Source organism: Vidua chalybeata, chromosome 5 (genome assembly GCF_026979565.1).
Source record: "Vidua chalybeata isolate OUT-0048 chromosome 5, bVidCha1 merged haplotype, whole genome shotgun sequence".
Taxonomy (NCBI): domain Eukaryota; kingdom Metazoa; phylum Chordata; class Aves; order Passeriformes; family Viduidae; genus Vidua; species Vidua chalybeata.
The window spans coordinates 20,157,018-20,179,981 of record NC_071534.1 but is presented as its reverse complement, the minus strand read 5'-3'; the positions used below and the strand labels follow the sequence as shown (position 1 = coordinate 20,179,981).

The window sequence follows — 22,964 nt, the reverse complement described above, 5'->3', positions numbered from 1 at the left end:
TCTGTAGGGTCAGGCTAAGGTGGAGCAGGGTTTGCCGGGGTTCTGCTTCCAAGCTGAGCAGGGTGGCAGCTGGACCTACTGTGTGTGCCCACAGGAAATCAGAGACACTGGAGGCCTTCCAGGCTCTGGAGGAGGGCCGTGTGGACCGGCTCGATGGCAAGACGCCAGTGCCACCCAGCAAAGGCCACCTAACCCGGAGGCGGTCCAGCCCCAACCTGCCCAGGGAGGTGAGGCTTGGCTGCACCGCAGGACCTCATCCCAACTCTGCAAGCTGAGTTGCTTTTTCCTGTCACATTTTCCTCTTATTCTGCCTCATGCTTCTCTCTTTCATTCCCCTTCTTCCTCTTCCCTTTAATCCTAGCTCTCCCTCTCCACGGGTCATGGATTGGGACCCGTGGCTCTTAAAATGCAGCAGTCCTTTCACCCTTTGGGTGCAAGAGGCTTCTCTACAGTATGGACTGGCTCCATGCACAGGAATGCAACTTCTCTCTGGGGAGCCATTTAACCAAATCACCCTGGCCAGCCCTAATCCCATTTTGTTGTGCTCATTGGCACTTTTTTAAGAGGATCCCTGCTCTCTCTCCCCTGTGACCCAGGGTCAGCGACTCTCCTGGCAGCTCGAGCAGCGCAGCAGAGACCCCAAAGAGCCCCGGCGTTCCCCCAGCCCAGCTCGGCACCCCGAGAAGGCCAGCAGGACCCGGGGGGACTCCCCACGCCCTGCCAGCCCTAGCTGGCTGCTGGAGAGAGGCAGCCGGAGCCCACGCTCCGCAAGCCCAGCCCGCAGGTTGGAGAGGAGAGCAGGGGAGCCCGTGAACCCTCCCTGTCGCACTGAGAAAAGCTGGAGAAGCCGAGGGGAGCCTGCCCACCCCCCAAATTCAGACAGGGGCCGAGCCACCTGGCAAGCAGGGGGTATACGGCAGGCAATGGAGAAGAAGAGCCGAGGGGATTCCCTGCACCCCACAGGTGCTGGGAAGGGCTCAGATAACTTCAGGCTGAGCCGAGTAGAGCCACCACCACGGGCCCTCAGTCCTGGGAGACGTACAGAGAGCACAAGGAAAAGCCAAAAGGAGATCTCCCCTCCCAGCTTGGTGCGGGGGGCAGAGAGGCAACGAGTGAAGCCAGGGGAGCCGCTGCACCTTGCAGGGCCCAGGAAGCCATCCGAATGCAGCTGGCAGAGCCTCCGGGAAAAGCTGACATCCTCCCAGCCCGCAAAGGGCACCAGCAGTGACTGGAAGGGCCGAGGCAAGCCCCTGCGCCCCACAAGCCCAACGCGACCACCGGAGCAGGACTGGAGGGGCCGGGGGGACGCCCACCAAGCACAGGTGTGGGAGAAGCACCAAGAGATGCCCGTGTGCCATGCAGATGTGATGCGCCAGCTGGCAAGGGACTGGAAAAACCCTGCTAGATGTCTGGATGTGGGACTACGGTCAGATGACAGCTGGAAAAGGCCTGAGAGTCCAGCACAGCATCTGGAAGAGGACTGGAAGGATCCTGAGCATGCACGAGAGACACACAACCCTGAGAAGCCATTGGAAACTGACTGGGGGAACAAGAATCTTCTCATTTACCATGTGAGTAGGGCAGGAGCCAGAGGTGATGGGGACCCTGCAAGGCCTAAAAGTGGCAAGCACAGGCTGGGTGGGTCCACTGGGTCACAATTCTGTGCACCCTGATTCCCTTGGATCCTCTGCTTCTCCAGGGAAATTGTACTGCCCGCCTGGCACTGGGAGGAGGGAAGATGCTTTCTTCCCTGCCTCACGCCAGGAGACGGATGCTCGGATCTGGGAAACTGAGGTGAGGACTAAACCCCAATGGCTTCAGCTCCTGCTTTCTCCCCTGCAGCCCCAGCTGGGTGGAAGCACCTTCCCACCACAAAGCAGCACTGGCTCCTCAGGAAGCCCGCAGCCACATTTGAATGCCAGTAAGAAGCGCAACAAGGTAGGGGCCAGGCCCTGGGAAGTGTGAGGAAGGGCAGCTGCCCTTCTCTGGTAGTCACTGAGGGCAGGACCTAGGTCTCCAGCATTTGACCTGAGTAGGTCCTGAGCACGGTGCTGCCTTCCCATAATGTCCTGAACGCCATGCTCACGAGCACTCCCCTTCTCTTTGTCCTTCACCCATTTCTCGGGTGGGGAAACTGAGGCACAGAGCCCTTTTATAAAGCTGGAGAAGGGCAAACAGTAGACCTGGGACTAAAATCTCAGTACAGCTGCTTTCCTTTGCTTTATTATTGGCCAGTGCTGTGATGGCACCGAGGGTTTTACAGGGATGAAGTGGGCTTTAGTGGTATGAAAGAAGATACAGTGTATTGTGTTGGCAAAAGTGTATTGTATTCCTGCAAAGTGACATTGCAGCAGCGATGGGGGGCTGCAGAAAGTATTCCGGGAGCCCATGTAGCTGGCAGCTGCATACAAGTTCCTGCCTCTGTCCCCCTCTGTGCACATCAGTCATCTCAGCCAGGTCATCCTCTGCTAGGACCTGCCTTTGTTCTTTACACAAGGACAAACTGCAGCCAGGAAAGAGGCTGTCAAAGGCCTCTGAAACTTGAAACGGGTGACATCCTTTCCCTCACTTCCCTGCATCAGGCCAGAGAGGAGCCCAAAGCCCTGAACTCTGTACAACTGGGCCAGATCGCCTCACCTGTGCCAGGTTTCTTCAGCATGGAGCTCTGGCACCTTCCCTTTGCCTTGCAGCAAGAAGCATCACCTTGGTGTGATTGCACAGTAGAGCCTGGCATTTTGTGATGCACAGCCCCTCTCCCCTTTTCCTTTGGAACCCTCTCTAGCAATTCCCTTTCCTGAGGCCAGCTGGCATCGCTTTCCAGGGGCACTGGGAGCCTCCCCATGACCTCCTACCACCCCTGCCACGAGCCCAGAGAGGTTCAATTGGTTCGATAAAACCGAGCAGCCCCAGGATCCAAGGCGAGGACTCCATTGTGTGCATTGCTGAAAATCCCTGCCTTCGAAAAATCCCAGCCTGAGAGCAAACCCTGCCTGGGTAAGGGCTGGGCTGGGCTCCTAGCAGTCCCTTCCCGGGGCAGCAGCGGCTGAACCCGTCCCTCCCAGGGCTTCACCTTTCCCGGGTCAGCGGGCCGGGAAAGGGACACGGCTCAGCCCCAGCATCGCCCCCGTCCCGTCCCGTCCACTCCACAACGCCCCGGGGCCACCGCCCCTTTCCGTGCGGACCGGCGGCCTCGCCCGCCCCGGCGGCTCCATTGGCTGCGGGCGGTCGGGGCGGCGGCTGCGGCTGCCATTGGCCTGCCCGGGTCCTCCCAGGAAGTTCTGGGGGGAGGAAAGAAAAGTTTTTTGGGGTGGTTTTCTTTTTTCCCCCCCTCCTTTCCTTTTCCTTTTCATTTTTTTTTCCTTAAAAAAAAAAAAAAAAAAAAAAAAAGAAAAGAAAGAGGCGCGCGGGGATCGCGGGGTGGGCGGCGGAGCGGGCATGGTGGGGCCGTGGAAGCCGCCCGGGCGCTGAAGCCGCCCCGCCGCCCTGGCTGCCAGCGCCCGGCCCCGCCGCGACCCCGGCCCCGGCCCCGCCGGCCGCGGCGCCCCCGCCATGACGGTGAGTCGGGACTTGGGGTTCGGGGCTTGGTGGGCCGTGATCTCGGGGACTTCTCCTTCGGATCCCGGGGGACAGTCCGAGGCTGGGAGGGGGCGGGGGACCCCAGCTGTCAGCCGCCGCCTCCGGGGGTCCCTGCGCTCCGGGGATCTCTGGAGCCGCAGCTCCCTGCGGGACTCTGGCCCCGGGATTCGAGGCTGTGGCGGCTCTTCCTTGGTTCCCTTCCCCATCACCGCCGGTGTGCCCCCAGAGCTCCCCGTGGCCGCTTCGACACCAGTGGGCACCACCTCACCCCGATAAGCGTGAGCGTGGACCGGGCTGAGGTCAGGCCAGCTCACCGCACCTATGACCGCAGTCGGATGCGAAATTGGTGTCCCCCCGGGCGCGGGGAGCTCCGGCTCCCTGTGGGAAACAGATGCGGTTTGGGGCAGGGAGCATCCCACCCCTGGGGCGAACTTTCCTTGGCACAGGCGGCTGCCGGCCGCGAGCGGGGTAATGGAGGTGACAGGCTGGGCTGTGCCCGCCGGCGTTTCGCACGGGGGCGGTGGGAAAGGGAGAGCCCGTCGTCCGCTGGCTCTTCTCACTGCACGTGTAAATTCGGGAGCTGCATGTGTGCTCCAGGCTGGGAGTGATTTTGCTTTCACCCAGCTGAGCTGGAGCGGTTTTGCTTTGTGTTTTGGCCTGGGGCCCACGCCTTATGAAGTGGGTTCCCCTTTTAGAGGAGAGGAGACGTTGTGCTTTCCGGGAGGCTTGAGAGCCCCTTGCACCATCTCCCGGAGGTGGGAGGAAGCAGTGCCTCAGAACCTGCTTTGCTGAGGAGCTTTTGGGAAGAGCAGGAGGCAGGGTGATGACAAAGGCTGGTTACGAAAGGACACACCTGACTATCCTGCTCGGACACTGAGCTTTCTTAGCCTTCTGCGGCCTCTTCTCCTCCACTTCTCCATCCTGGCGCTTCAGTACCACCCGGGAGCAATTCCTTTGCTCCCACCCTGTCCCTTTTCCTTCTTTGGTGTTTACATTCTTCGGATACTTACAGACTGTTATCACCTTCCCTGTAGCCCTTCTTCAACCAGAGCAGGCATCTGCCGCTCCTTAACCTGCTGTTGCAAGCCAGTCTTTCCAGAAATCACCTATGTCCCCAGCTACCTGACACCCCCTCCAGTGCCTTTACCTGGCCAGCTGTGGGGCTGAACTTAAAACTCTGATGGGTATGGATGCAACTGGGTAAAATCACTGCCACCACCTCCCAAGCCATCCGCAGCCCTGAGCTGCAGGGCCGTGCATTTTGCCGGGGGTGCATCCTGCCACATCATTGCATCTCTGGCACCCGGATCTCTCCCAGCAGCTCGGCTTTCCTGGATGTTTCCTCCTCCCACTGCTGGGCCGTTTCCTCTGGATGAGGGGTTCTATTTGAGCCTTGCGCTCTTCTCTGAGCCTTTTATGCTGGGTGAGGGAACTGGATTTGGTTGTGGGGAAGGGAAGAAAAGTGGCTTTAAGCACTTTGTGTATCAACTGAGGCCTCTACTTATGGCACTGAACTACGACAAGAATAGTTCAAAGACAATTCTACAGAGCTGCAGCTTCATGTCTAAGGCTGGCAGGGAAAGCAGAAGCCCTGTGCAGTTTGCCTGCTTGGGAAAAGCCCTCCAGGGGGATTTTCTGGCTCCAGCACTGCATTGGGGGCAGCAGTTTTGGCAGGACTTGGTGGCAGTTTTTTCAGCGGCATGCATCTTGTTAGTATTAATTATTTTGGCACCTAATGCTTTGGGATTGTAAATCCTCAATGAGATGAGACCCAGCTGATCTGTACAACAGCCCCACTCTCCCTACATTGTTTTTCTGCCTCCATGGAGCCTGCCCATCTCTCTCTCTACTGTTGAGTGCACGTGCGTCCCAGGAGGGGGGTGGTTGTACTTTGATGTTTTGTCTCCTTTCCTTCCCTCTCACCACTCTGAATTCAGAGCTGGAGCTTAAGTCACCGGACTGGAAGGAATAACGGGAAAAAGGGTGGAGCTGCTGCCATAGAGAAAGAATTAATTTTTGGGGTGCTTTCTCAGGGCAGCAGTGGAGCCACCACAAATCTGGGTTGATGGGAGTATGGGGAGCATAAATCCCCCTTGTCTCCTAGCTGCCATTACCAGCTGCCTGTCACCTCATTAGGAGGTGAGGTTTGGGAGCCCTCCATGTCTTTTCACTCTGGTTTCCCTCCCTTCCCAGGGAGCTCAGGACTGCCGGATGCTTCTGGCCAGGCCTGAAGCTGTAGCAGGCGGTGACCTCCCCTTGGCAGGACTCCTTGCTCCTTCTTGAACCAATAGCCAGAGCGCCAGGGTGGGCCGGCACATACTCTGCTCTTGCCGCCCCATAACCTTGGGTGTAACCCATGAGCAGCAGCTCAGGGAGATGAAAGCAGGGAAAGGCTTGGCCTAGCTTGGCCAGGGAGCTGGGCTTGTGGGGCAGCTGTGCCTGGCCACTGGGCTTGTTCAGGGGATGTGGAGCAGCCATCGGCTGCTGAGCCACCTCCTTCGCTCCAGCTCCATCTCAGCTGGTGGTTGTAAGATGTGGGGCCTGCTGGTGGCTTCCACAGGAGTGGCAGGTCTGGTTCTGGACCTCTGGGAGCTCCAGCTCCGGTACCGTCACTTCTCCAACGCTGTCCCTGCCTGGTTTGGCTGCCTGAGAAGAGGCAGGTTGGCAAACTGACTTCCATGGGAGGAGAGGCCTTGGACTGAATTCTTTGATGGTGCAACTTCCCGGGAGCTGGCAGAGGTGGGAGGAGGGACCAGCTGGAGCCTGTTTGGCTGAGGACAAAGCTAGGGAGAGAGGTTCCCCTGAGTCAGCTCTCTGGTGCTCCACCTTGGGAAGAAGATAAACTGGTTGGGATGCTGCAGCAGCAACATGAGGTTAGGAGGAGGCAGAGAGTGCGTGGAAACTTCCTTGTGGCACAGGGTAATCTGGGTGAAATTCTCTTAATCCTTATCTTCTCTAGCTGTGGCTGGGCAGAGGGCAGACTCTGTAGTGGGGGGGAGCAGACAGAGCTGGGTAAGAGAAAAATTCAGAATCTCAGAGAGGGTTGAACCTTGGAGGGAGAGGGGAGAGGATCAAGCACTGACTTCATCTCTACCCTGGGGCACATCGTTTAAAGTCAACGTGTTTTCACAGCTGTTGAATTGCCTCCTGTAGGTTTTTGGTGAGAGCTGAGATACTATGTTTTTAATAAATGATTAGTGGTGAAGTTACCAGAGGGACATAGCTGTGGGGCATGGAGAGCCAGGGTTGGGACAAGGCGTGTCTGGTTCTTTGTAGCTTTGTCTCCATCTCTGAGGCAAGCTCCATTGGTGGTGGTGGAGCACTCCCTTCTGCCCACTCTCCTTGTCCCTGCCTCCCCCTCTCTGAATAAATACCTCTGAGGCACCTTGTGGAAACCTCTTTGCTGCATATTTTCCTTTACTTTTTAAAAACCTCTTCCCTTATCTCCTGCTTCTTCTTACAGGAATGACTTCTGCTGAGAGCTATGCCCAATTTTCTTTTGCCATAGGGTTGCATAGCCCCATGAGCTTCCTAAAAGTCTATTCCCATTTTTGTTCTGCCATAGGGGACTCACCTTCCACCCCCTGGCATGGAAAACCCTTTTGTGGATCACTCCAAGACAGTAATTTTCTGTTTTGTTTTTCAGCCGGATCTTCTCAATTTCAAGAAGGGATGGATGTCCATCCTGGACGAGCCCGGAGAGGTAAGCCTCAGATGAGAGTCTGCCTCTTCCCCTATCCCCTGCTGCTGGAGAGCCAACTGATTGCCTTCCTCCTTGCCTACTGAGGTCTCTCCTGCTGGGAAAGGCAGTGGGAAACTCTTGGTGGAGGTGCCTCGCTCGGTGTGTGGACACAGAGGTTCATCGAGTGCCTCTCTCCCAGCTGAGGGTCACGAGGGGGATCTGGGAGGGAGGAGGGGGAAGAGAAGGCCGAGAGGTCATAGTGCAGAGCGTCCCTCCTTGTTCCTACGCTTTCCCTGGTAACTGCCTGTCCATTTCCCTCCTGTCTTTTCCCTTCCCTCCCCCTGCCCAATGTGCCCCTGCCTGCAGTGGAAGAAACATTGGTTCGTGCTGACCGACTCGAGCCTGAGGTATTACCGGGACTCGAACGCAGAGGAGGTAAGTGTGGCCAGCCTTTCAGCAGCCCTTTCTTCCTTCCTGGCCAGGGGGGAAAGGAGCACAGCTCTGGCATGACCAGGGACAAGCAACAGCACCATGTCCTCCTGAAGGACGACTGAGGTGCCAAGCTGCTCTTTGCCAAGGGGTGATGAAGAGGATGAAGGCAGGGTGGCAAAGTCTGGGGGGACTGTCAGTGATGGGAGTTGGGGGAAGGGCTGGTCCTGTGGCTGGGTATGTGGGATGCTCTCCATCCATGCTGCTGGCAGCCCTTCTGTTAGAAGAGGCCATGCTGTGCTGGGGAACTGAGCCTGGTTCCCAAAGAGCTGTGCCTGGCTCCCAGGGAACTGTGGGATGAAGGCAGAGGTAGCCTTTTTCAAAGCTGGCTGTACACTGATGTCCTAGCGGGTGGCTGTGCTTGCAGGCTGATGACCTTGACGGAGAAATCGACCTCCGTTCCTGCACGGATGTGACAGAGTTTGCGGTGCAGCGCAACTACGGCTTCCAGATACACGTGAGTGTCCGGCACCACGCATACGGAGCAGCAGCACCAAGGGACACGGGCTGGGAGTGTGTGCTCCCTCCCTGTGCCGAGATGCTGAGAGGCAATTCATACAGATCTTGTGCCAGCATGGTGGCCCAAGGTTGTTTTTTGACACATGGGTGACAGTGCTCTGGGACATCAGGGCTGGCTGCCTGCAAAGGAAGGAAGGAGGAGGAGGAGGCTTTGCAGGGCTGCCTAAAGGCTGTACTGGAGGCAGTCCAGGAGCCAAGCTAAAAGGCAGGAGTGTCTGACATGTTGGCCAAGGCAACTTTTTTACAGCTGCAGGGGGGAGTAGTGAGCACTGCAGATCTCCACGTAACCTGGCTGACCATGCTCTGAGTGACAGCCTGTACCCTGGATCCAGCCCCAGTACACTACAATAACCCCTTGGCTATTTGTTGTAGCAGCAGGAGGTGGCTGCTAAGGCAGCATGAGAAATGATATTTCTGTGGGTGTGCAGGGTTGGGCACTTCATGGTCTGGGTTTCCCTGTGCCCTGCTGCCGTACGCCAGTGCTGGCACCTGACTATTGGCACCTGAACAACTGGATTGCACCAGTGCATGTTTGGATGTTTGGCTCACTGCACCAGCAAGGTTTCTTTTGCCTTTGCTTGGAGATGGTCTCATAAAGGATCCCTCTCAAACACCCCTCCCACCTCTCCTCTCCCACCCCTCCAGCTGTCCCCAAGAGCCTGAGACAGAGGGTGGCCTTTCTAACAGCCCAGCGCAGGTGTATGTGAGTGGCTGTGGGTCTCAGGGAGCAAGAGGGAGCTGCTGCATATCCACTGGGTGCTGAGAGGGCCTCTGTCACCTCCCTGTTGCAGACAAAGGATGCCGTCTTCACCCTGTCAGCAATGACCTCTGGCATCCGGCGCAACTGGATCGAGGCCCTGAGGAAGAATGTGCGCCCAGTCAGTGCTCCAGACGTCACCAAGTAAGAGCTGCCCAGTGCTGCCTGTCCTCTTCTCCCTTGCTGTCCCTCTACCCTGACTGGCAGGGGCAAGGAAGGCCCCTCTGGAAATCTCACCACTCCCAGAGCAGCCCTGCCCTCTACGCCTTCTGAAAGTGGTTTGGCTACAGCAGCCAGTAACAGGGGTTGAGAACCTGATGGCTCCCTTTCTTTTACCTGCTTTTTGCCTCACCACATAAGTTTAGGCTGGTTTCTCCACCAGCATAGCTGGAACCAGGGCGGATCCTTGCTGCCTGGTGGAGAAATCTGTTTCCCTGAGGGATGGGATGCTACAGGTCCAGCTCTGCACTCAGGGTGGGGTTTTGTAAGGCTGGGCTGAGTGAGGGTCTGAGCCTAGAGCAGTTGGAAGTGCCTCTCCTGGCATCCTTTCCCACACGTGCCTCTCTTTCACCAGTTCCTGCTCTGCTTTCAGACTCCCTGACTGTGACAAGGAGAACTTTCGTAACTGTGTTCCCCAGAAAGGCTCACTCCGGACGGAGGAGCAGCAGCAGCCGGGCTTAGGCTCCGAGGGGAACTCAAAGGGCAGTCACTGGAAGGCGGATGGGCAGCGCCATGCCTTTGACTATGTGGAGCTGTCTCCCTTGCCACAAGACCCTGGAAATCAGGGGTCCCTGCAGAGGACGAAAGGGAGCTTGAAGATCTCGGACCGAACTCCCAGGTATGAGGAGCTGGAGCGGGATCTGGCCATCCGTTCAGAGGAGAGGCGGAAATGGTTTGAGACCCCCGATGGCAGGGTCCCAAACAGCGATGGCCCAGTAGGAGACCCTTCCCACAAGGCTGGGGAGCAGGACCTCCCCACTCCTCCGCTTTCGGAGGACCAACGGGTTCGTCTGAATGAGGAGATAGAGAAGAAGTGGCTGGAGCTGGAGCACCTGCCCTTGAAGGACTTGCGGCGAGTACCCTTGACAACACTGCTGAACCAGAGCAAGGCGGGCCAGGGAGACACCAATGAGGCACTGAAAAAGGAGGTAAGAGCATCTCTCCTCTCTGAAATCTCTGGGATTCTGGTGGCCCCTTAATGTGATACTTGGCTACAGGAGGCTCTGCAGAAGAGCAAGGCAGAGGTGCAGAGAGATATTCATTCTTTCTGTCTCCTCAAGTGCATGGAAGCTTTTGGAACCTAGTAATGCAAGGCTATAGGCCAGCTCTCATGCACCTGCAGAGGTTCCCCAGAGCATGTTTTGGTTCAGCATAATTTATTTAGTGGCACTACTTGTGTGGAATATGTTTCCTGGGAGTACATTCACAGCCTTTCTTCGCTGGCTATTCCCAAGTCTGCAAGCACTTCACCTGCCAGCCTTTGAAAGGAACCATGTTGTGGTGGTTTCCTCCAGCATGGATCACCTCTGAAAGCTGGAATGTCTCCTCCCTTCCTTAGCGGCACTAACCAGGCTGGGGCTGGCTTTGCCTGTGTGGTCTCTTGGCAGGCTGCTGGGGAAGCAGAGGCTTCCATTGGCCGTGTGTTGTCCTCCCCATCCCTAGGCCCAGGGCTTGGATGTGGCACATCAGTCAGGCCATGGCACTTTTCCACTCTTGGCTGAACATCTTTCTCTGTCCTCCCTGGCACAGATCCAGTCACTGCGGGCACAGCTGGAATCCTGCAGGGCCAGAAACGAGAGCCTTCGGGAGGCAGCAAAATCCCAGGGGGACAGCCATGTGCCCCGAGGGTACATCTCACAGGTGAGTAGAGTGCCAGACCTGGGGCTTGGGGGTCACTGCCAGTACCAAACTGGGAAATTCTGGCATGCAGCTTATTGCCAAGCAGGTACTGCTAATCATTGGGTTGCCATGGTGACCCTAACTGGGCCCATTTGTAATCAATGTTAATTACATAAAGGCTGGTGCATGTTGCCTGGCCTTAAAGGGGCCAGGGTTATAAAGGGAGAGAAGGATAACTTGGGGAGAGGTGCAGGATCTGTGTCCTGCTTTGCATGTGGGTACAATGCTGTCCTGGGCCGTGGGGGTGAGCCATCCTCCAGCTCAGGAATGGGTCAGCAGCTTCCTGCAGAGCCTCTGGTCATTCCCTAGTGGTTTAGTGCTCACCACATGTGGTTCTTGCTAACTGGGGCTCCCACGTGTCTTGTTAAAAGCAGTCAGTCAGTCAGTCCCTGGGGACAGCCCGAGCCCTGAAGGTCACTTTGACAGCACAGCCCATTCGTTTGCTGGGACAGCACGTGGGAGAGCCAGCAAAGCAGAATTTGCTCATGCTTCATCCTCTCACTTCTCTTTGTTTATTTATTTTCCCCTCTCGCTGACTGATCCAAAGCAAGCAGGGTCACATCCCGCAGGGATTTCCTGTGTGGAGGCTGCCGTTTGACCATAGAGTGGGATTTTCAGGATGAGCCTTATGTGTTGGAAGATACCGGGGCAGAGGTAGTTGGCAGGGCAGGAAACTGGAGCTGGTGAAGTCTGTTCCACAGGGTTGGCTGTACCTAGCACAGATGAAGAAACCCACAAGCCTTGTAGCACCCAGCCCAGACACTTAGCAGTCTCTGTGTTACTGTGATTTAATATTTACATCTTACAGGCCTCTTTATGGTCAAAAAAAAAAAAAAAAAGCAAAAGCAGTGGGGAGGAACTTCCTTATCTTCCTAATAACTTGGCTCAAAAAGCCAGCATTTCACATCTGAGGCCAAACTTGGCCTTTCTCCAAAGGATTCGCTCTCCCTGTCTGCCAAGGGCTGCAGCTGGTCCCTGGGTAGATTACCAAATTGATTCCTCACCTTTTCCTCTGTTCTGTGAAGCTTCCCAGCTTCCCTCATCACAGTAGAGAGGAGTAGCCAGGAAGGGTTTGCATTCACAGAACATGTTCCAGTGTCTTTTGTATGAGCCTTAGTCCTCATTGGGGAAGGGATGGGATGGCAAGGAGCTGTTGGGGGATGTGATGATGTCTCAGCTCTCTGCTGATGTCCTTGAGGCTCAGGCTATTAATCATCATGGCACGGTTTGCTGGTGAACGAATCCTTCCTGAGAGGCTCGGGGAGGCACTGCCAGCATCTAGAGGGGGAGTGAAGGCATAGCGCCAAGGTGGGAACCTCTTTGCTTTGCTCTAGCTCGAGTTAATCATAGCACTCAGCATAGAAAGAGCCATCCCCTTGGTCTTAGAGCCATCAGAAAGGAGGGAGGGCTGTGTGAGGAAGATCCCTAACCACTAGGCTGTGGGGAGGGCTCTTTGGCAACCTCCATCATGTCACAGGGTAGTACAGGGTGTCACTTTTCAGGAGAGGAGGCTCGGTTTTCGTTGATTCAAGGGGATGCTGCTTCATTTAAAAGGCAGATACTGAGATGCAGTTCCCACTGTTGATCTCTTCCAGCCAGGCAGTGCAGCCTGGTGTAGAGTTGGGACTGTGGTGTCGGACATGTCATTCCCAGCTCTTGGACCAAGAGGGATGTACCTGTATTGCTGCTTTGGTTTTAAGAGCTACAGGAACATTCTTTCTCTATAAAGTACAAAGGGGGGTTGCAAGATATGTGTCCCTGTAAAATGGTTGTGTTCAGTGATTCAAGTGCCACCTCACTTTCAGAAGGAAAAGACCCTCCTGGGAAGTAGTCTCACTTCTTTAAAAATGTGCCTGGACTTGCAGCCAGGTATCTGTCCTGGCCCAAGCCCTTCCACCTTCTCTTCTGGTCTCTCACACCTCCTTTGTTCCTCACAACAGGAGGCCTGTGAACGAAGCCTGGCTGAGATGGAATCATCCCACCAGCAAGTGATGGAGGAGCTACAGAGGCACCACCAGCGGGAGCTGGAGCGGCTGCGGCAGGAGAAGGAGCGGCTCCTGGCAGAGGAGGCGGCGGCAACGGCAGCAGGTAGGAGCAAACACCAAGCTGTGCCCCTGCTCAGCTGGGTCCCTCCTGCCTCTCCCCAAACATCTCTCGCCAGAAGCCCGTCGTCCCAGTCATCTGGAGCCACACTGTTCACTATACTGGTGTGAGGCTGGCGCTCCTTGGAGCACAAGCTTTGGTGCTTCTTGCTCCTGTGGCTGTGGTGGAGATGGGGTGGTAAAGATACTGAAGGAAATGGGGTCATGCCTCTGGATAGATGGGAGGGGACCAGCACACTATTGTGGGTGGGCAAGGCAGAAGTGGTAGAGAGCTCCCACAGTGCCCTGTGTTAGTCTCCTTGGCAGCATGATTATCCTGGAGTGTGGAGTTGGTGGGGAATACCCTGAGGGAAGAAGGGGAAGAGGGGGAATCTGCAGAGACAGATCTAGGAACCTGCAGTGACAAGAGCTTAGCCAGTTCTCAGGTGTGTTTTCCATGAGGCTGGCACAGCCTGATCCCCCATTTCTCCCTGTCCTCCTCTGCAGCCATTGAGGCACTGAAGAAAGCCCACCGGGAGGAAATGAATAAGGAGCTGGGCAGGTCACGGAGCTTCCAGCAATGCAGCTCACTCCCAGAAGCCCTCCAGAAGCAGCACCAGTAAGAAAGCATCTCTCTCGCTCCTCTTGTCTGATGATGCTGCCTTGTGCCGCTGTCACCACACTCCATCTGTAGCTCTAGCCCTGACTTTTTCCTCCTGCCACTTCCCCAGCTCCTTCCTCAAGACTAGTGGGTGCCCCAGTAGTGGCTCCCAGAGCTGCTGCAGCTGTCAGGTAGCGAGGTTTGTCCTCTGCTTGGCTCTCTTCCCTATAGCACCTCCCTCATACCTATAGCTATTTCCCCTCTATTTTCTTTATGGAACGCTCCTCCATTTCTTCTGCATGGCTTGGAGGTCCAAGAAGCACCACGCTCATGTGCAGGAGTGTGGGAACTGAAGCTCGGGTTCACAGGGAACATTGTCTTGTGCTAATGACTGATGTGGCCAGAGGCTGGCCATGGCAGGCAGGAAGGCAGTGCCAGGGGCCAGGCGCTGGCAAGGGTTTTGGGGCAGTGATGAGCTGATGCCTCTTTGGCAGGTTGGACGTGGAGTCGCTGAAGCGGGAGCTGCAGGTGCTTTCTGAGCAGTATTCCCAAAAGTGCCTGGAAATCGGGGAGCTCACCCAGAAGGCAGAAGAGCGGGAGCAGATATTGGAGCGCTGTCAGCAAGAGGGGAAGGACCTCCTCCAGAAAAATCAGGCAAGAGAAGGGCTTTCCTGCCAGCAGAGAGGAGCACTGGAGCATGTTCCTCCTTCACACAGCACAGCCCCTCTATTAAAACTCTCCTATTTGTTCATATTTCTTCCCTTCTGAGATTCTATCATCAGAAAGAAAAAGATGAAGAGTTAGAGGCCGTCTTATCTGTGGCATTAAATATGGCAAGTGTATTCTGCTGGATGTAGATGCTGCCATTGCCTATGGACAGGGGGTTACAACATGGTCTCTAAGTTGAACAGGGTCTTCCATGGAGATGGAATGGTCAGGACAGTAAGAAATCTGTGCCATGGCTACTCTGATGTCTTTTGGCTTTGCCTGCAGGAGCTGCAGACCCGCCTCTCGGATGAGATCGGGAAGCTGCGAAGCTTTATTTCATCGCGGGGCTCTGGGGACCGTGCTTCGCACAACAACGAGCGGAGTTCCTGTGAGCTGGAGGTACGGGCTCCCCCTGGCTGCCCCACTGCCTCCATCCCCGCCCGTTCTGGGGGTCTTCTCCTCTTGATGGCTCTGGCTTGGAGCAAGTGGGAGGGGGTGACGAATGGAGCGGTGCAGGAAGCAGATTGCAAGGCTCCCCTCCTCTGCTCTCTCAGGCTGCTTGCGCCGTTTCCTGCCCCAGCCCTTCTGGCCCTTCCTTCCTTTTCCACCGCTGCGCTTGTGCCAGGGCCTGCCGGCCTTTCCGAGGCGGTGGCTCTTGAGTCACCTCTGGTTCCTCTCCCCCTTCTCTGGCCCAGGTGCTGCTGCGGGTGAAGGAGAATGAGCTCCAGTACGTAAAGAAGGAGGTGCAGTGCCTCCGGGAGGAGCTGCAGATGATGCAAAAGGTCAGTGTTTTCTGAGAGCAATTGGGAAAGAGCAGGAGAGGGAAGGCAGGGAAGCAGCAGGGCTGCATATCAGCAGGGTTTGGCTGGGTTTGATGGGATGCTTGAGACAAACTCTCTTGTTACCTGTGCTGCTTGTCCTTGCTGACTGCAGAGCACAGAGCAGCTCCAACAGCACGGACTGGCATAGGCTGACCTTGTACAAGGGAGGAGTCACAGAGTTGCTGGTTTCCCCAGATGTATGCACACATAAGCACGGACAAGACAGGAGGCCACCTTCTGCAAGTGGGAAACCTAGATTAAGGCTGCCTGGCATTTTGCTTCCCCTAGCTGTCCCCTCTCTGAGTGGATGGGTTTCCTTGGGCACCGTTTCCGGGTGTGCTGCTCCCTCCACTGGCAGCAGCTCCTTCAGAGGAATTTTCAAAGGCCACTGCCAATGGGGAACCTGAAAGAGGCTTTGGAATTCAGTGATGCTCCAGGAGTTTATAACTTATTCACATAAGTTTTTGGCCATATAAGCAGCTGCATACAGCTCTCTCAGTGGCCTGCATTCCTGGTGGGGTTATGTTTCCCATATGGCTGCCCCACATGCACACAAGCCGTGTTAAAGCCTACATCACCTCCTCAACCTGATGCTGCACATCCCTGCTGATGTGGAACCAGTGTCTCTGCGTTCTTCCCTGGCCTGGTGTTTGCAAAGTGATACCTCCATGCTCCTCTTCTGAGTGGTTTCTGCCTGGCCCAGATTGGGATGGGCTTCAAACCCAGGGCTAGCTCTCCCCTCCTCACCTGCTGGCTCTTCTACTGGGCTCACCTTGCAGCCACCCTCCCTAAAATCAGCCCTGCAACCTGCCTTAGCCCCCCTCCCTCCCCTGGCAGGACAAGAGATTTGCCTCAGGGAAATACCAAGATGTCTATGCAGAGCTGAATCACATTAAGGTGCGCTCGGAGCGAGAGATCGAGCAGCTGAAGGAGCACCTGCGCCTGGCCATGGCGGCTCTGCAGGAGAAGGAGTCGCTGTGCAACAGCAAGTAACGGTGAGCCTGGGGATGCTTGGATGTCCCCTGCAGGTGCAGGTGGCTGAGACTGGCTGCTGCAGGGGCCTGGAAGCTGCCAGTTTCTCCTGCTCCAATCAGTTTTGAAACTTTAGGCTTAAACTCATCCTTCTCTGCTGCTCGCATCCTCTTGGCCTGCACTGCTGGCCCTCCTGTTGTCCCTGATGTTCTTCCGAGGGCTCCAGCCCCCTTTACATGGTGCTCTTGATGCAGCCAGCACCAATCACTCCTCAACCAGGCTGCTTGTGGGAGCCAGGCAAATACTGGCCTTCGCCCCATGGCTTGGGTGACCGCGTGGGTAGTTACACATTCCCTGTGTAGGCAGTGTTTCTGCTGCCTTCACCTTTGAAGTGGTTTCCCTATCGCAGCACGTTAATTTAGGTCTGCATCAAAGCAGGCCCGACTAGACCCAGCCCTTCTCCCACGCTCACCTGCAGGCATCTCTGCCACAGATGGGGGGGGAGCAAGGTGACAGGAATGAGGGCATCCTGTTGTCCAGAGTGCTTCTGCTTCTTGCTTGTATTGGGCTCACCCTGCTCCACCAGCGCTTGCTGATGGGTGCTGAGATGAGTGGGTCTGTAGCAGGGCACCAGGCAGCCACCTCCCCAGGGAGCTGAAGGGATGGCATTTCTGTGCTCACTGGAATCTTTCTAAACCATGTCTGGTTTTGTCTCTCTCTAGGTCTGCTCTACATTTGTTATCTGCTCTTGTTTTGTATTTGCTCCATTCCTCACTTGTGGGGAGAGGGAGGTTGAATCCCTATCCGTTGCCACCTTGGTGAGGAATCCCACACACCCCCAACCTCCTCACTCCCCTCCCAAAGCTTTTTTGATGAACCCTTTTTGCCTGCATACCTGAGCACGTTGTTTGGACTGGCTCCTTACATGCACCTTCCTCAGGATTTTATATGTGAAAATTATATTTTATAGAGGATTTTTTTCCCCATGGAAAGGAGGGGAAGAGGAGGAGGAAAACTTTTACTACATCACCAGCATTTTTCTAACCTGAAAAAGAGAACCTGGTTTTTCCCCCTTTCCTAGCTCCATTTCTCCTGGCCACACACAGCCACCTTTGGCACATATTCCCTCTCTTCCAAATGTCTCCATGGTCCCCCTGGGATGTACGGCAAGGACCATGCTCCCCCTCCCCGTGCCGCCCCCAGGGACCTGCGGAGAAGACACGTAAGCCATAGGAGGGAGCCGCTGGGGCTATCTGTCATGGATGTGCTTGCCTGAGACAGTTGAAAGAGGACACCTTGGCAAGAGTCCACATGATCGAGCTCTCTCTCCGTGGCAGGAGCCCAGAGCCACGGGGCTTCTCCTTTCTGGGGAAGAGGAGCTGTGAGGCTGCTACTGCACCCGCCCGAGCCAATCTCCCCAAGGTGACAGCTGCTGCTGCTCCGCTGTGCCCTTCAACTTTTAACTTAATAAAGTCTTCCCCTTTCGCTGAGAAAAATGTGTTCCTTGAGAAGAAGGCTTGCCATGAAGCCCTAATCCAGTGGTGAGGGGTGTGTTTGTGTGTGTGATTTTTCAAGGTTTTGGTGTATACTGACCAATTGCTTCCTTTCTTCAGGATTTGGTGAGGGAAAGAAACAGGAGCACCCCTGGCCAGAGAGTGAGAGGAGCCTTGCAGTGGCCCAGCAAGTTTGCCCCACCTTTGTGTTTGAGGGGGCAAATAATCTGCTTCATTGCGCTGCTCCCAAAATTCCATGTGGACCCTGAGCCTCATGGAGGAAGAGCTGAGCCTGGGCTGCATTAGTAAATCCAGTATTGGAAGGGTACATGGCACTGCAAATTGCTGGCAGAGTAAACAGTATATAGATATCCTGGGGAGATGGCAGAGATCACAAATGCTTTCCTCCTCCTGTTTTTTGTGTGAAGCATGTTGCTTTTATGTCAGGATGGAGGACCTGGTGGTGACTACTACTCATTCAGCCCCATCCCGATATAAAGAGGAGCTGTTGTTCTGCAGAGAAGAGATCGAATTGTTGTCACATGCTGGGGCTGGAGGCAGCATCTGAAGAAGGAAAGACAAAGGGGTCGAGGAGGATTCTTGGATGGAGGTGACAGATGTGTTGGCTGAGAGACTGGAGTACTCTGAGACCTGGGGATGGAAACAGGGTGTAAGAATGCAGTGGCAGCTGAAATGAGGGGTATTAGGGAGACACTCTTTTGCTGTTTTGCCATGGTATTGGCATTCCCTAGAGCAAGAGGGTGCAGGCCTGCCCTTCCCTTGGGAAGGGCTGCAGGGACTACTTTCCCCAGGAAAGGCAGATCACTTTGTTAGTCACAAATTCTGGTAAAATTGGGTTGCAGATTTTAGTCACATGCACAAGGCCCTTGGGCAACCCAGTGGATGGTGCAAGAGTCCAAGCAATGAGCTCAGCTCCCTACTACGCCTGTCAAGCACCAGGGCTTGCTGTTGATGCTTTTTGGCCTTCTGCCTCTGGTCTAGAAACCCTTCTGTCCCTGTGCTGCCCAAGGTCCAGGCTTTTCCCTCTGCCCCCCAGCAGGACATGGCTGTTGCCATTGAGTTTGGAAAGGGGTGAGCATTTGGCATGTGGGGGATTTGCTCATGGGATGGCAAGCGGTGAAAGAACAGCTCAGGGCAGGTGTTTTTGGGCTGCAGAGCTTGGAATTGCCATGGGAATTTATAGGAGCCAAAAGAGGAGGAGAAAAAAGGGTTCAGGACAGAGTGTTGCGGGCCATGTGTGTTTTTTAGAAAAAATAACCACTCAAACAACAGTCTGTATAGTTATACCTACTCCTGGGGGAGGAAACTCCAAAAGTGGGGCACTGGGGGTAAACAAGGGGTGAACTGCATACTGCTCTTTGCACAGTGCTCAGCACCCTGCTCACCCATCCCTTCCCCGAAGAGTTTGGTATCTTGTGTTTGGGTTGGTTTGTTGGGGTGCTGTGTTGTTTTTTTCTGCCTTTCAGACGAGGGCTGCTCAGCCTGATAAGTGTGTGGCGTAAGCACAGGCGAAATGTGTGTGCCCCTGACATGTGGTGGAGCTGCCCCTCCTTGAGGCTCTGTGGCTGCAGATCAGCCCCGGGCAGGGTAGAGTCTTCCCCTCATCCCGGGGCCATGGGGGACGCGCCTCCAAAATTGGCGCGGCGTTAATCAGGCAGAGCCTGTCTCGCCTGTATCGGGGCGATATGGTCACCCCGTCGTCTCCACATCCTTATCTCCTGGGAGCAGGGGACCTGGGCAGGGGAAGAGTGGCCAGGAGAGGAGATGACCAAAATGCCCGTGGGTGACAGGCATGATGGCTGGCAGAGCCCCAAAAACATCCCAAAGCAATGGTTGTGTCCCATCCGCTTGCTTGCAGCTGGATTGTGGCTGTGACAAACATCCCAGCCTCAAGCACAGGGAAAACCCACAGCTCTACAGCACCATGGTTGTATGGGAGCCAGCACCGCAGCTCATGTAATGAGCTCACTCTTAAAAAGCAACCCACAAATCTTTTAAAACAGTGGTATCAGTCCAGCAGTGAGGGGTACTTTGCCATTTATTTGTATCCTTCAAGCCTGCTCTGCCCCTAGCAATGGCCAGGCTGAGTGGCTTCATGCTGGGCTGACCACACTGCATTGCACACCAGGGACTCAGAGCTGAAACTCTTATGAGCACAGCTGGAACTTCAGCTAGTTTTTGTGTTTTGCTCTTAAAAAAGCACAGACGCACTTGGATCCTAGTACCACCAAGACCAAGTCCCACTGCTGGGGATTTTGAGTCTCTCTGAAATGGAAACTGGCTAAAATGAAATGTTATCTCTGACATTAATTGGGCACCAGAAGTGCCCTGGTGCCCTCAAAGGCCTATGAACAGCTATCCTGCCCCTACAAGGCAGGGGCTATTACCCGATGATCTGTAGCACATCCGCAGTAGACGTGGTTTGACCATTTAAGACAAAATCTGCAGCTGGAAATGTGTAAATTCCCATGGGGTCTGGTTGAACTCAGTGCAGGCAGGGAGGAGAAGGTAAACAGGATTACAGAGAGGATTCTTCTGCCAGGCTCTGTCCTCTGGGGTTTGTTGGAGATGTGGGATTTCCCAATCTCTGCAGAATAATGCCAGAAAGAGAAGGCTCAGGAGGCTTGGAGTGGTTGGATAGCAATTCCTGAGGAGAAAAGTGGGTGCAGGGGGTAACCCACCCCATCCTGGGAATGGTGGCAGGTTCCTGTGGCCAAAAATACAGGCATAAACCCAAGATGGCTGTGGTGGCACGTGTGCCTATGGGAAAAACTCTTCCTTCTGGATGAGTCCCCCGTGCTGCCTGCAGTGAGGTGCCAAAAGCACTGGACCCACTTCCCAGAGGCATCAGGGCTTGCATTGCTTGGCAGCATCTGCCTTCTACCTCCAGGCCTGACATCCTGCCAGGGGCTGGAAAACTCTCTCATCCTCTCTCTCAGTCCTGACCAGTTCATGTTAAAGATGCATTGTCAAAACAGTGCAAGGTTCAAGGGGTGCATTCCAGTATCAGCTGGGGTGCTTGGGGTTTTGCCATGACCACGTTACCCCCCATGTGCAAAGCCAGCAGCAGCTTGATGAGCTGTGACCACCTGTGCGCCTTCCCTCCAGTGAGTTGCCTGGGGGCACGGGATCTTCCCCTTAGATTGACTGACTAAAAATTAGGGATCTAGTCTGTATGAAAGGGCCAGAACCTCCACACACAGGGGAGAGCATGTTTGTTTGCTAGCAGCGGCACCCGCCGGAGGACGATGAGCAGCCCGGATCAGCAGCAGGAGCTGCCCAGGTGAACGAGTGAGATTAGACTCCTAAGGTGGCCAAAGTTAGGTAAAGCATCTGCCGTGTCCCTCCCTGCTGCCTTTCCCCCCGCCGCCTTTGCCTCCCCATCACTGCGCTGGATTGATAATTGCTGCCTGGGTTTTAGGGCTGGAGGCTCCGCAGGCAGCCCGTGGTGCTGTGCCAGCCCCAGGGGCCAATTCCTAAACCCCTCCTCAACCTCCTTGTCTCCCCTCAGAGCCTGGCGCATGGGTGAGCCACACGCAACGGTTGCAAACTTGGATGCAAATAAAAACAGATGGTGCCTTATCTGCCTGCCTGGGTTTGCCTACGTGCCAGCAGCCAGCGCCAGCGGTTTATTCCCAGATAGGAAAAATGAGAGGTCCCCCAGCCGGTCAAAGCGTTGCACAGAGGCCACCGGAGCTCTGTGCACTCCATATGGGATGGAAAGCCATTTATTTATTAGGTCTTAAACAAAAGCAAACCCCAAGGGAGGCAGGAGAATAATTATTCTTCTCCACAATTAGGAGCAGTTTGCTCCTAATTAAATCAAAAGGTTTGCAGGTGCTGAGAGCCTTTCCCACTCCCCAAATGGGATAGAGCATGTGAAGAAACTCCATCAGGGAGGAAGGCTCGAGGAGATGCACTTGGTCCTTCCACCTGTGGGAAAGCATCAGGGGCCTGAGTATCTTCTTCCACGCCAGGTCTTCACATCAAAGATTCCTATTTCTATTTAAATGTAGGGATGGGACAAGGGGGAATGGCTCTAAACTGAAAAAGGGCAAGTTTAGATTAGATATTAGGAAGAAATTCTTTATTGTGAGTGTGATGAGGCACTGAAACAGGTTGCCCAGAGAAGTTGTGGATGCCTGGAAGTGTTTAAGGACAGGCTTAATGGGGGTCTGAGCAAGTTGGTCTAGTGGAAGGTGTCCTTGCCCATGGCAGGGAAATTGGAACTGGATGATCTTTAAGGTCCCTTCCAGCCCAAACATCCCTATATGATTCTATGATTCTATTTCTATTATTTCAATTTCTTTATTTTTATTTGTATTTTTATATCTATATTGATGTTTTATTGATGCATACTTCTGTGTGTCCCTGGCTGGTGGTTTTCATGGCCCTGGAGACCAAGGGAACTCAGAGGTTATTGAGAGGTGCTTCACTGTGTATTTTAATGCTAAACTGAAGCACTGGGAGGTTTGGTTCACCTCTGAGCCCCAGATGGCATGTTGGTGGGCACCAGGTGGCTGCACCCGCATGTTTTTAAAAAATAAGGGGAAAACATCGTCTAAATCCTACAGGCAAGATGATGATAGTGGCTATATTTAATCTCCCAGGAACAGCCGACCGCTCACCCAGCAGGGAAAGGATGGCTGATTGCCACTATGTCTCTACTCTGACACCACACTAAGAGTTGAACCAGGGGACAGCCTGTTATTTGTGACCCCTCACCATCCATGTGCAAGGGCTGAGCTGGTGTTCCTAAAGCACCTGGTGGAGAGCAAAGGGGCAGAAGAGGGAATAGTGGCATTTCGCCTTGGGGTATTGCTGCTGAGCTGACTTGTGCCCAGTGCTCCCCGTTTTCTCCTTGGTGCCGTGCCCAGTGTCTTCTCTGGTGTCCCTTCTTGCCCCCTTAATATCTTCCACAGTGTCTTTCCTTGTCCCCTGATATTTCTCCAGCATGTCTCCTTGTGTTGCCCCTAAATGTCCCTCCCTAACCCTGTGTCTTCCCCAAGTGTCCCTCTGCATCTCTTGATGTTGCTCTGAATATCCCTGACATGCCTGTCCCTGTCTTACCAGCGTCCCCGATGTCCCCCCAGTGTCCTTCTTTGTCCCTACACAATATACTTCCAAATGCACCTCGTACCTAAGCTGCCCCACTAAATGTCCCTTACAAGTCCTCGCTCTTCACTGTCCCCCGCTGATCCCACCAGTGTCCCTCCTTGTCCCCACCATGTATTCCCCCAAATACTCTTATTTATTCCACAGTGTCCCCCGCACTGTCCCTCCCTGTCGCTCCCGGTGGGTCGGGTCAGGGCGTGGCAGGGGACACGCGGGGACACGGGCGGCGG

At 54.9% G+C, this 22,964-nt stretch overlaps 2 protein-coding genes across 7 annotated transcripts in view; both read left to right on the top strand.

Moving 5' to 3' along the window:
• The window catches only part of GALR3 (galanin receptor 3), a 52,253-nt gene that overhangs the window by 13,387 nt on the left and 15,902 nt on the right, over window positions 1-22,964 (top strand). The window lies entirely within an intron of this gene.
• On the top strand, window positions 61-22,954 carry TRIOBP (TRIO and F-actin binding protein). Of its 6 annotated transcripts, none has more exons than XM_053943590.1 (16): window positions 61-227; window positions 597-1,571; window positions 1,843-1,938; window positions 7,223-7,279; window positions 7,625-7,693; window positions 8,115-8,204; window positions 9,058-9,167; window positions 9,598-10,171; window positions 10,773-10,883; window positions 12,863-13,010; window positions 13,511-13,622; window positions 14,099-14,258; window positions 14,598-14,711; window positions 15,008-15,094; window positions 15,971-16,128; window positions 16,828-22,954. In XM_053943590.1, exons 2-15 carry the CDS (start codon window positions 924-926, stop codon window positions 16,124-16,126), a joined length of 2,532 nt encoding a protein of 843 aa, XP_053799565.1. In that variant the 5' UTR covers window positions 61-227; window positions 597-923; the 3' UTR covers window positions 16,127-16,128; window positions 16,828-22,954. The 6 variants fall into 6 exon arrangements, with proteins under 6 accessions (XP_053799565.1, XP_053799563.1, XP_053799564.1 ...); XM_053943588.1 differs by having other exon boundaries at window positions 106-227; window positions 9,616-10,171; XM_053943589.1 differs by lacking the exon at window positions 1,843-1,938 and having other exon boundaries at window positions 106-227.

What these genes read in the sequence shown, in the direction of transcription:
- TRIOBP (XM_053943590.1), top strand. Translation starts at nt 924, where the DNA reads ATGGAGAAGAAGAGCCGAGGGGATTCCCTGCACCCCACAGGTGCTGGG. An exon ending in GGGACTCGAACGCAGAGGAG is followed by an intron (nt 7,694 to 8,114) that starts GTAAGTGTGGCC and finishes CTGTGCTTGCAG; the next exon opens with GCTGATGACCTTGACGGAGA. An exon ending in ACTACGGCTTCCAGATACAC is followed by an intron (nt 8,205 to 9,057) that starts GTGAGTGTCCGG and finishes TCCCTGTTGCAG; the next exon opens with ACAAAGGATGCCGTCTTCAC.